This window comes from Phyllobates terribilis, unplaced genomic scaffold (assembly GCF_046119375.1).
Source record: "Phyllobates terribilis strain yellow unplaced genomic scaffold, ASM4611937v1 Scaffold_60__1_contigs__length_8166268, whole genome shotgun sequence".
Lineage (NCBI taxonomy): Eukaryota > Metazoa > Chordata > Amphibia > Anura > Dendrobatidae > Phyllobates > Phyllobates terribilis.
In genome coordinates, this window is record NW_027362820.1 from 6,671,752 (window position 1) to 6,685,210 (window position 13,459).

General features: G+C 41.0%; 1 protein-coding gene across 1 annotated transcript in view; it reads left to right on the forward strand.

Annotated features, from left to right (window-relative positions):
- Positions 1-3,818, forward strand: part of LOC141192342 (uncharacterized) — a 42,564-nt gene extending 38,746 nt beyond the window's left edge. The window contains exon 8 of the mRNA XM_073661861.1: positions 759-3,818. Within this exon, the coding sequence (XP_073517962.1) occupies positions 759-2,194 (1,436 nt within the window). The 3' untranslated portion in view covers positions 2,195-3,818. The remainder of the gene's footprint in view (positions 1-758) is intronic.
- Positions 3,819-13,459: the final 9,641 nt, after the last annotated feature.

Here is a 13,459-nt window from a genome sequence, read left to right on the forward strand (position 1 = left end):
TTGCTGGATTGGTTTATGGAAGCCATGTTGCTTTTCAAAAGCCTTTGAGCCACTAATAATGTGGAAACCTCTATTTTTCCATTGGCAGAGGATGGACCTGAGTGGGGACTTGTTTTTTGTGAGATGAGTAGAAGTTTTTATTGATATTATTTTTGCCTACATAACATTGTTTGGTGGCTTTTTATTCCATATTTGGGAGGCAGAATGAACAAACAGTTGAACACCACGCTCTACTGGTTCATCCTATGAGGTTTTCTATTAGACTGTGAACTGTTATTGTCTTGGTGAATAATGATGGCTAACATAGGACAAAATTTAAAAAAAAAAACAGAAAAATATACATCCTTACTAACACCAATAATCGTACCAATTCATGGAGGGGGTAGTTGCCTAGTATTAAAGATGCACACAGATGAAGCTTGCATAGGACGCCCATCACACAGGTAAGTTTGATGCACAGTGTCTGCCTTACTATACTGATGATGTCCATACTGGGTAGGAAGGCTGCCCAGCACTATATAAGTGCACCCCACATGGACAGACAACCCAGTACACCCAACCAACACTAAAATGCTAATGCATTTGTTATCTGATTTAGTATTGGTAAGGCTGATTTTTTTCTGTGATATGTTTTCTTGGTAGATAATGATACTTTTACATAAAGTGCATTTTTATGGAGAGTTTAAGTAGAAATATTCAACAATATAAATTTTAAGGATATGTTATTCATAAATAATAATTGGTTTTATTTTTGGCAGATGACTGTACCAGGAGATCAGAGAGACAGCTGACATCTTCAATTTTTAAATCAGATGATCTTGAGATCACACAAGATACAATTGAAGTGAATGCCATTACTCCAGATATACCATCATCCCTTCACAGCAAAGATCTGTCATCTGATCCTTTGAAACAGGTCCTGTCTTCTAATTCATTACAAACTACTAAGGAAAATCAAAGTCACAAAATAAGCATTAAAAAACAAACTGCTCCTAAAACAAAGAAGCTATTTTCATGTTCAGAAAGTGGAAAATGTTTTACAGAGAAATCAAGTTTAATCAGACATCAGATAACTCACACAGTGGAGAAACCTTTTTCCTGTTCAGAATGTGGAAAATGTTTTAGCCGGAAATCAATTTTTGTTGCGCACAAGAGAATTCACACAGGGGAAAAGCATTTTTCCTGTTCAGAATGTGAGAAATGTTTTAACCAGAAATCAGATTTGGTTGAGCACCAGAGAACTCACACAGGGGAGAAGCCGTTTTGCTGTTCAGAATGTGGAAAATGTTTTAGCTGGAAATCAGTTTTGGTTGAGCACAAGAGAACTCACACAGCGGTGAAGCCTTTTTCCTGTTCAGAATGTGAGAAATGTTTTAACCACAAATCAGATTTGGTTGAGCACCAGAGAACTCACACAGGGGAGAAGCCTTTTTGCTGTTCAGAATGTGGAAAATGTTTTAGCCAGAAATCAATTTTGGTTGCGCACAAGAGAATTCACACAGGGGAAAAGCCTTTTTCCTGTTCAGAATGTGGGAAATGTTTTAACCAGAAATCAGATTTGGTTAAACACAAGAGAACTCACACAGGGGAGAAGCCATTTTCCTGTTCAGAATGTGGAAAATGTTTTAGCCGGAAATCAATTTTGGTTGCGCACAAGAGAATTCACACAGGGGAAAAGCCTTTTTCCTGTTCAGAATGTGGGAAATGTTTTTTCCAGAAAGCGCATCTTGATAGACATCAGATAACTCACACAGGGGAGAAGCCTTTTTCCTGTTCAGAATGTGAGAAATGTTTTAACCAGAAATCAGATTTGGTTAATCACCAGAGAACTCACACAGGGGAGAAGCCTTTTTGCTGTTCAGAATGTGGAAAATGTTTTAGCTGGAAATCAGATTTGGTTGAGCACCAGAGAACTCACACAGGGGAGAAGCCTTTTTTCTGTTCAGAATGTGGACATTTTTTTTCCTGGAAATCAGGTTTTGTTACGCACAAAAGAACTCACACAGGGGAGAAGCCTTTTTCCTGTACAGAATGTGGGAAATGTTTTAGCCAGAAATCAGATTTGGTTAAGCACCAGAGAACTCATACAGGGGAGAAGCCTTTTTCCTGTTCAGAATGTGGAAAATGTTTTAGCCAGAAATCAGTTTTGGTTATACACCAGAGAAATCACACAGGGGAGAAGCCTTTTTGCTGATCAGAATGTGGGAAATGTTTTAGCCGGAAATCAGATTTGGTTATACACCAGAGAACTCACACCCATAAGAAGCCTTTTTCCTGTTCAGAATATGGGAAATGTTTTACATGGAAATCAACTCTTAAACTTCAGAGAAGTCACACAGGGGAGAAGCCTTTTTCCTGTTCAGAATGTGGGAAATGTTTTGTGCAGAAATCATCACTTCTTAGTCACCAAAGTATTCACACAGACGAGAAGCCATTTTCATATTCTTAATATGGGAAATGGTTTACACAGAAATCAACTCTTAATAAACTTCAGAGAAGTCACACAGGGGAGAAGCCTTTTTAAGATTTTTAACCAAAAATTGTATCTTCATAAAGGGGTTGTCCACTACTAGGACAACTCCTTCTCATTCCTCATGTTTGGCCTTGTTAAAATAAAAACACTCATATGCACTTACTGTTCTGGCATCGTTCCATTGGTGTCACAACTCGCGTTTCCGTAAGGCTGTTACATCACACAAGATTGTTACATCACACAATCCTGCTTCCAATCAACGCCACCTTCAGACGTATTGTACATCAACAGGAAGGACATGGCCTGGACATAGCACCAAGAGAACGCACACACTGAAAGCACTCTCTTCAGACCGTGTTCTTGGGGTAATTATAAACAATTTACAGCCTCAAACATGACTTTCGATATGGGAAAGAAAGAAGAGATCGGAGGTTAATCTGAGGTCCTCCACCTCTGTCAGCATGTCTGGTATGCAGCGTTTCTTATGGAAGGTCTTATCTTCCTGCTCCGGAGCTATTACTGCCTCACCTCAGCATGGAAAAAGAAGCAGTCTTAACCCTCATGATGCCAGACAGCTCAGGTCTGTAAGTACTGCACCAACTTCTCTCTTAATGTAGGCCTCACAAGAAAACAGCTCCACAAATCTCCCTGTACTCCCACCAAAGCCCCCATACTGAGCAGTGCTTGCTTCACAGGGACATTTACCCCCCAGCCACAGGTTATTCTGATATGGGGAACAACATAACTTATTTGTATATCAGATTGCGTCTAGCCCTACTAAAGAAGATATGGAGCAATATATTCAGAGGCTGGAGACCACATACAATACTGAAATACGTCCCCTTACTTCTATCCTGTCACAGCTTACTGACGAGGTACAGAGATTAGAGGATAATGTCGTCCAAGTTAGAGGCCATCATAATGCTCAGAAACTAACACTGGATCTTCACAGCCAGTAAATAAACCATCTGTTTAATATGGTTGATGATCAAGAAAATCACAATAATATCTGGATAAGGGGTATACCTGAAAGCATCAATGCACAAGTGATTCTGCCCACACTGTGATCATTATTCAATAATATTCTTGGTGATCCTATTGATAAGGAGGTGGAGATTTAAAAGGCGCACCGTACAATAGTCAATCATGGCTCAGATCCTGAGCGTCCAAGGGACATTATCTGTCGCATACATTTTTTTCATTGTAAAAGAGGCCATTGTGAGGAAAGCAGAGGAGTTGGGTCCTGGTGATTTCAATGGAAAACGCATATAATTGCTCACATACAGTACAGACGAAAAGTTTGGGCACACCTTCTCATTTAAAGATTTTTCTGTATTTTCATGACTATGAAAATTGTACATTCACACTGAAGGCATCAAAACTATGAATTAACACATGTGGAATTATATACTTAACAAAAAAGTGTGAAACAACTGAAAATATGTCTTATATTCATCAAGAGAATGCCAAGAGTGTGCAAAGCAGTCAGGAAAGCAAAAGGTGGCTACTTTGAAGAACCTAGAATATAAGACATATTTTCAGTTGTTTCACACTTTTTTGTTACGTATATAATTCCACATGTGTTAATTCATAGTTTTGATGCCTTCAGTGTGAATGTACAATTTTTATAGTCCTGAAAATACAGAAAAAATTTTAAATGAAAAGGTGTGTCCAAACTTTTGGTCTGTACTGTATCTATCCTGAATGACTCTTGCTAAAAGAAGGGTATTGAAACCACTACTTGATGCCATCTGGGAAAATGGCCTGATGTACTCCTGGGGGTACCCATTCCAGCTGTATATTTTCAAAGATCCAAGCAACATGAGACCTGTTTGTGATGCCCTGGACATTCCATATATCTGACTGGCCACCTGCTCCACCATTGCCACAGAGAGTTCCAGCACGTCACAGAAGGCTTTCAATGGATCAGGAACTTGATGGTGATGCAGCCAGATGGGAAAGGAACCTGCCAATCATATGAGCTCCTGAAATGAATCTGGTCTTCCCTGATGAGAGACAGTTTGCAGATGGTTACTTATTTCTCTAAGCATATAATTAGATATATCTAAATAGAGCATTAGGTGCCACTCTTCCACTATATAGAATGTCTAAGTTCATATAAGATCTTAGACCAGGATATAAGTTGAGTTCACATGATACTACTGTAATATCAGGCTATATTACATTACTTGCTTTATATTCCATGGTTCCACCTAATAGGAATCCTAGAACTAAAAGTTTGACTTACGCCTGTAAAGATCACCCCCAGTTAGGGACTTGCATTGGGATCTGCTTGTTTCACAATTTCCTACTGTTTTGATCTATTCATAATCTATACTTCTTAGACACTGAGAGGTAGACGTTACTATCTACCGTCTATAATTCCTCTTTTCTCTTAACCTTTCTCTCTTCCATTCCTCCTTTTTTTCATATAATATGGCACAACTCAAAACTTGTTCATTAAATGTCAGAGGACTTAATGTTCCAGAGAAAGGAGCTCAAGTGTTTTATCGTAGGCATAAACAGCACGTACATTTTCTCTTTCTTCAGGAGTCACACTTTAGAGGCGATCATATACTGTACCTCAGATTACTAATAGATATTATTCATCTTGGCGTCCCAGAAAAATGCAGTTTTGAAGTCTAAGGTGCTGAGTATAGGCCGCCACAGATCACTGCTGCATACTATTGTAGAAACACTGTCTGACACGGAGAGGAGGTATGCGTTTAAGATCTCCATCTACTCCAAAACTTCTATCTCCCTAATTGTGACAAAATTAAGACATGACGTCATTATTTAAACAAACTAAAATATTTTGCGGAGGACCTTATCATCATTGGAGGTGACTTTAATTCTGTCTTGGATCCTTCTTTAGACCCGGCCCAGGGCTGGAGTCCCCAATATAAAACACAAACAAAAGCTTTGCTAATTGTGCTTTGGTCTCAACCGGTCGATGTATGGAGGATACTACATCCAGACGTAAAGGATTATACCTATTATTCTCCTTTACACAATATGCATAGCCATATAGTCCTTTTCTTAATTAGCCGTCACTTGCCTACATGGCAAGCTACATCTCAGGTAGGAACCGCTGTATGGTCAGATCAGGCTCCTGTATATTGTAACTAGCTATGGAACCCGTTCTATGCCCGGGTGGCGAGCATTTTTATTGGTATATGGTCTCCCATGCTGGTATTTCTGCTGCCCCCATGCTGTCCGTCCCCACCATCCCATCCTGGTATGCATGGCACCCCTCATTCCCAATCTTGGTATGCATGGCACCCCTCACCACCAATCCTGGTATGCATGGCACCCCTCATCCTCAATCCTGGTATGCATGGCACCCATCATCCCCAATCTTTATGCATGGCACCCCTCATCCCCAATCTTGGTATGCATGGCACCTCTCATTCCAAATCTAGTATACATTGCACCCCTCATTCCAATCCTGGTATGTATGGTACCCAATCCCTCATCCTGGTATGCATGGCACCACTAATCCCCCAATCCTGGTATGCATGGTACCCCTCATCCCTATCCTGGTATGTATGGCACCCCTCATCCCCCAATCCTGGTATGTATGGCCTCCTCATCCCCCAATCCTGGTATGCATGGCACCCGATTCCAAATCTGGTATACATTGCACCCCTCATCCCAATCCTGGTATGTATGTTACCCAATCCCTCATCCTGGTATGCATGGCACCACTCATCCCCCAATCCTGGTATGCATGGCACCCCATTCCTCATCCTGGTATGCATGGTGCCCCTCATTCCTATCCTGATATGCATGGTACCCCTCATCCCTATTCTGGTATGTATGGTACCTCTCATCCTGGTATGCATGGCACCCCATCCCTCATCCTGGTATACATGGCACCCCTCATCCCAATTCTAGTATGTATGGCCTCATCCCAGAAACCTGGTATGCATATACATATAGTTTGTAAAGCCGAATAAAGACTTGCGTCCATCAAGTTCGACCTGTAAGTTCTGTAGTTGCTAAAGTTGATCCAGAGGAGGGCAAAAACCCCAAATGATTTAGCCAATCTTCACCTGAGGAAAAATTCCCTCCCGACTCTGAAACCAGCAGTCAGAATAAATCCCTGTATCAACCTACTATTTTATTCTATTTTTAAGTATATGCAGAAATCTGCCTGGTATCTAGAAAAGCATCCAGTCCCCGCTTGAACTGGTGTAGTGAATCCGACATTACCGTCTCCTCACTCAGTGAATTCCATATTCTCACTGCTCTTACCGTAAAGAACCCCTTCCTATGCTGGTGCTGAAACCTTTTCTCTTCCAGTCTTAGTGAGTGCCCTCTTGTTACCGTAATATCCCTCCTTTTGAACAAATCCCGGGCAAGGTCTCTATACTGTCCCCTAACATATTTGTACACATTTATTATGTCCCCCCTCAACCTTCTCTTTTCCAGGCTGAATAGTCCTAGTTTTGCCAACCTCTCTGGGTATTGCAGTCCCTCCATTCCCTTTATTAATTTTGTTGCCCTCCTTTGTACCTTTTCAAGCTCATTTATATCCTTTCTATATATTGGGGCCCATAACTGAGCACAGTATTCCAAGTGTGGTCTGACCAGTGCTTTGTACAGTGGAAGAACAATGTTCTCATCCTTTGCAGCTATACCTCTTCTGATACATCCCATTACCCTGTTTGCCCTTACAGCAGCGGCCTGACTTTGGGCACTCCAATTTAGTTTGCTATCAATCAAGATGCCCAAGTCCTTCTCCATCTCTGAATTCCCCAATGATTTCCCATTCAGTGAGTACTGGTGACTTCCATTTTTCCTTCCCATATGTATGACCTTACATTTCTCCTCGTTAAACCTCATTTGCCATTTAATGCTCCACCTACCCAGCTTATCCAAATCCCTCTGAAGGTCTTCACTATCCTCTTTTGTATTAATTGTTTTACATAACTTTGTGTCATCTGCAAATATTGATATTTTACTATTTATCCCGTTGACTATGTCGTTAATAAAGATATTAAATAACATTGGGCCTAGTACAGACCCCTGTGGTACCCCACTAGTGACGCTTACCCAATCTGAGTATATTCCATTTATAACCACCCTCTGCCTTCTATCCTTTAGCCAGTTAGCTACCCACTTGCAGACATTTTCGCCCAGCCCCATCATTCTCATTTTGTATACCAACCTATTATGTGGCACGCTATCGAACGCTTTTGAGAAGTCGAGATACACGACATCCACTGGTTCCCCCTGATCTACTCGAGAGCTAACCTCCTCGTAGAAGTCAATCAGGTTTGTTTGGCAGGAGCGATTCCTCATGAATCCATGTTGGTTCGGGGTTAATAGATTATTAACGTCAAGATGCTCCATGATTGCCTCATTAATAAAGCCTTCAAAAATTTTGCCCACAACGGACGTCAGACTCACCGGCCGATAGTTTCCGGCGTCACTTTTTGCTCCCTTTTTGAATATTGGCACTACATTCGCCTGTCGCCAATCAAGTGGTACAGACCCAGTCTCAACAGAGTCCTTAAATATAAGATATAACGGTCTGTCTATCACATTACTTAGTTCCCTTAGTACCCGTGGGTGTATGCCATCAGGTCCTGGTGATTTGTTTATTTTAATGTTACTGAGGCGTTTCTGTACCCCAGCTTGGGTTAGATTTGTCATACTTAGTGGAGGATTAAGCTTGTCACTTCTCATTTCGCCTGTTAGTTCTTTTTCCTTTGTGAAAGTTGACGAAAAAAATTTATTTAATAGATTAGCTTTATCCTCATCTTTCTCTATGATTTTGCCTTCATCACTTTTTATCGGTCCAATATTATTCGATTTAATCCTTTTACTATTTATATACGTAAAGAACAGTTTGGGATTTGATCTACTTTCCCTAGCAATACGTCTCTCTGTTTCCTCCTTTGCTATTTTTATTTGTTTTTTACAGGTTCTCGTTTTTTCCTTGTAACACATTAGTGCCTCCTTACTGTTTTCCTGTTTTAATCTCTTGAATGCCTCTTTTTTGCTATTTAACGCCCCTTTTACGTTCTTATTCAACCATATTGGTTTCCTCTTATTTCTGGCCCTTTTATTCCCATACGGTATATACCTCTCGCACTGAGTATTCAGAATTCTTTTGAAGGTTTCCCATTTACTATTCGTATTTCCTTGATTAAGAACTTTGTCCCAGTCTATAAGTTGAAGGTTTTCTTTCAGCTGATCAAACTTCGCCCTCCTAAAGTTTAATGTTTTAGTTGTTCCCTTATTGATAACCCTACTGAAGGGCATTTTGAAATTGATAATATTATGATCGCTATTACCTAGGTGCCCCCCTATCTGTACCTCAGTTATTCTATCAGGCCTATTAGTCAATATTAAGTCCAACACTGCCTTCCCTCTCGTTGGTTCCTGCACTAGTTGGGAGAGATAATTATCCTTGATATTTGTCAAGAACCTTTTTCCTTTCTGCGATCTACAGGTTTCTGTTTCCCAGTCAATATCCGGGTAGTTGAAGTCCCCCATTACAATCACCTCATTATGTTTTGCTACTTTGTCTATTTGTCCTAATAGCAGTTTCTCATTCTCCTCTGTTATATTGGGTGGCTTATAGCAGACCCCCAGTAATATTTTATTATTATTTTTTGCCTTTTGCATGGCACCCCTCATCCCAATTCTGGTATATATGGCTTCCTCATCCCAGAAACCTGGTATGTATGGCACCCAATCACTCATCCTGGTATGCATGGCACCCCACCCCCTATCCTGGTATGTGTGGCACCCCTCATCCCTATACTGGTATGCATGGCACCCCTCATCCCTATACTGGTATGCATGGTACTCCTCATCCTTATTCTGGTATGCATGGTACCCTTCATCCTGGTATGCATGGTAACCCCCGCATTCCTATCCTGGTATGTATGGTACCCCTATTCTGGTATTCATGGTACCCCATCCCTATCCTAGTATGCATGGTACCCTGCATTCCTATCCTGGTATGCATGGCACCCCATCCCTCATCCTGGTATGCATGGTACCCCGCATTCCTATCCTGGTATGTAGGGTACCCCTCGTCCCTATCCTGGTATGCATGGTACCCCATCCCTATCCTGGTATGTATGGTACCCCTCATCCCTATTCTGGTATGCATGGCACCCCTCCTCACTCCCCAATCCTGGTATGCATGGTCCCCTCACCCACCAATCCTTGTATGCATAGCACTCCTCATCCCTATACTGGTATGTATGGCACCCCTCACCCCCCCAATCCTGGTATGTTTGGTACCCCTCATCCTGGTATGCATGGCACCCCATTCCTCATCCTGGTATGCATGGTACTCCTCATCCCCCAATCCTGGTATGCTTGGTACCCCTCATCCCCCATTCCTGATATGTGTTGCCCCCTCACCCCCCAATCCTGGTATGTATGGCACACCTCATCCCTTTCACGCTGCACACATACAATAAAATAAACACTTAATCTCACCTTTCTTCTCTGTGCTCCAGCGCTACAGTGTTCTGTTCTGCCGGAGGCTGGGGGAGGAGTGCAGCGCCAGAGTATGCGCATGCCCATACCGCGCTGTCCGGTGCCATTTTGCTGAAGACACACTGCAAATAGCACTATGTGCATGTGCTGATTCGACACCTTCACTCCTGCCCCGGTCTCCGGCGAAGAGAGGTGCCGCGGCAACGTTCCTCCCAGTCAGGTAAGTATGGCACCGGAGATCGTGGTATGCGTTCAGTGTCTACGCATACTGTGATCTCTGGCACCATATACGCTCCTCTTACCTGTAACGGCTCCATGCCTGCTTCTGTCTGGAGCCAGACTGCGCAGGCGTGTCGCGCTTGCGCAGTCAATAAAGGCTTCAGACAGAGACACGCATCTCCCGTTGTATTATAGTTCTGACTATGCCGGACTCCACCTAGGCTTCAGATGTTGGAACCTAAATGATAATCTGTTGAAAGACTCACTCTGTGTCTCAGACCTATTTGAGACTATAGACTCCTTCAAATATATGAGCATGATGAAACTGTCTTACCATTTAAAGGGGAAGCACTCACCTGTGTCATCAGAGGTATAATATTAAAACAGATAAAAGCTCAAAAAAAGGAGAGAACAGCTAAAGTCTCCCATTTGCTTGAGCGGATTGATCTCCTTGACAAACAACATAAATGATCTGCTTCCTTCCAGGTATATGTAGACCGGCTTAACGCTAGAAGGGAGCTAAAGTAGTTTCATGGATGGGGTACTCGCAAATATTGTGTAATTTCAGGGCATTTACTTATGGAAGGAACCAAGTGAAAGCTTCCATTCTCGGTACTCGATATAGGGCCTCCTCGAGAAAATTACTTAAAATGTCGTACACTAAAGTTAATATATAAGGTGTGGGATAGGGGTAAAAATATTCTGGGGATTGGAAAGTACACAAACTACTCCTTTATGGCACAACTATAACTTACCAGAGCTATAGAAGCTAAATAATATTAGTGAGTGGGAGGATAGGGGTACTAGAATAAACATCATACTGATTGATAGACATCACCCAATAGATACCATTGCTAAAGCAGTAGATACAAAAGGTCTATTAACCCTTATTTATAGGCAGTTACTGGCCCTACATTTGGATAAATATCCTTTGATAGTTAAGACAAAATGGGAGGAGGATGTGGGTCCGTTATCTGAGGAGCAATGGGGAAAATACTGGATTTGACACCGAAACTTTCATTGTCAGAGTCACAAAGATTGTCCCGAATTCTTCTCATTCATAGGGTATATAGATCCCCAAGTATTTTATTTAAAATTGTAATACAAACGGATGACACATGTCCTAGATGTGGTCAAAATGACGCCCACCTGATGTATATGATGTGGGAATATTGGCGACTACTGGAAGGGGGTGATCGCTCTTGTACTATCTGTATTTGGGATACAACTTCGGTTGGAACCTAAAATCTGTATCCTAGGACTCCTGGGAGAAGACGTAGACTTAGACTCCCATATGGCAGTAGGTAGCTCAAGAATATTATTCCAAGCCAGAAAGTTGTTGGCACTACATTGGATAGACCATTCTCCCCCAACGATAACAGAACTAAAATCCAGGATAAATAACACTCTACGCTTGGAAAGTGGACCTTATATAAAAAGGAACGCTCTCAAGAAATTCATACACATATGGCACATATATCCTTATACCCAAGGCGTCAGCAAATAATAATTGTCTCAGTCCACACAATTGCCCCTTCTTAGATATATTCTTTTTCTTTTGATGTCCCAATAGGGAAAAAAATAAGCCGTCAGGAAGTATTCAGATATTTATGTACAAATGTAAAATTACTATTCCAAAACATTGTACTATAGAGCGATATTGGGATTTATATCATTGTAAACCGGTTCTTGTATTGTTTACTGGTTTTTCTTTTTATTTTTTTTTGTCACAAAGTTTATTTAAAAAAAGAAATGTTGGTAATTCTTTGTTTCGTTAAATAAAAATGATCTGATTGAAAAAAATAAAGGAGGGAAGGTCTTTACTAGATCAAACGTATACAAAATGCCAAGATCACATGTGAAGGTTCTCGTATGAATTCACAGATAAATGTGGTTGCTCATTGACAAGGAGGTTACATCCACACATGTAAAGTACATACGTATCCAAAATAAAAGGGGCCCCCGGGCCAGAAATTCATAACCCCATTGACATAGCGGAAGCATTTCGTTTCTTTTATAGTTCGCTATATAATATTCATGGACAATACCACGACATGCCACCTAATATTCTTGAAACTAAAAATGACAAATATATTATGGACACTGCCGTTCCTTCCTTACAGACCCCTGAGCAGGAGGTACTAGACAAAGCTTTCACTGAACAAGAGATGGGGAATGATTTATCGGTCTCTCCTATCGGGAAGAACCCTGGGCCAGATGGATTCAATAATAGATTTTATAAGATGTTTTCCCCCCAGTTATTACCATTTTTAGCCAAAGTGTTCAATAATATCTCAGAAGACTCCCCCTTTTGCCCCCCAATCACTTAAGGCTCATATAATGGTTTCATCAAAGCCTGGAAAAGAACCAAATACCTGCCCTAATATTCATCCAATATCATTAAATAATGTAGACGTCAAAATATTCTCTAAAGTAGTTACAACACGGCTCTCCCACTATCTACCCTCAATTGTCAGCAACGATCGGGTTGGCTTCATTAAGGGCAGAGAAGCTCGTGATAATAAAAATAAAACGTTAATTTCACATGCAAAAAACAGGGGATCCCAATGTGCCTTGTTTCTGCCTACGCTAAAAAAACGTTCGACACAGTGCATTGGACTTTCTTGAAGAGCACCCTACCACAAATTAGGTTGGACTCTTTCTTGTTATCTAAAATTGTATCCTTATACACTGACCCTAAAGCGATAGGGTAAACGGCCTTCTATCTGACACATTTTCTATTAAAAAGGGGACGAGACAAGGGTGTCCCTTATCACCTCTCCTATACACATTGGTGATGGAACATTTAGCGGTAGCATTACATATAAATCCAGATATTAGTGGAGTTACTATAGACTCACATCACTATAAACTAGCTCTACATGCAGACGACTTGTTGCTCTATGTTTCAAACCCAATGATCTTATTTCACATTATAATAAAGGAATTCAAATAACTCGGCCATGTAAGCAATTTTAAAGTCAACTACTCTAAAACAGAAGCCATGAACATAACTTTTAACGCTGAACTTAATCAATAACTAATTTCTAACTTTCCCTTTAAGTGGCGGAAAGACACAATTGAGTACCTGGGTATACAAATTGTAGGGAACTTGGATGATCTGTATCGTTCAAATTATATCCCCCATCCTTGAACAAATGGTTCAAAATCTAATGAATTATAACTTGAAACCCTTGTCCTGGTTTGGTTGTATTAGTCCGATCAAAATGGACATTTTACCAGATCTTCTTTATATATTTCAGACCGTTCCGGTCTGCGTTCCTCAGACCTTTTTCTCCT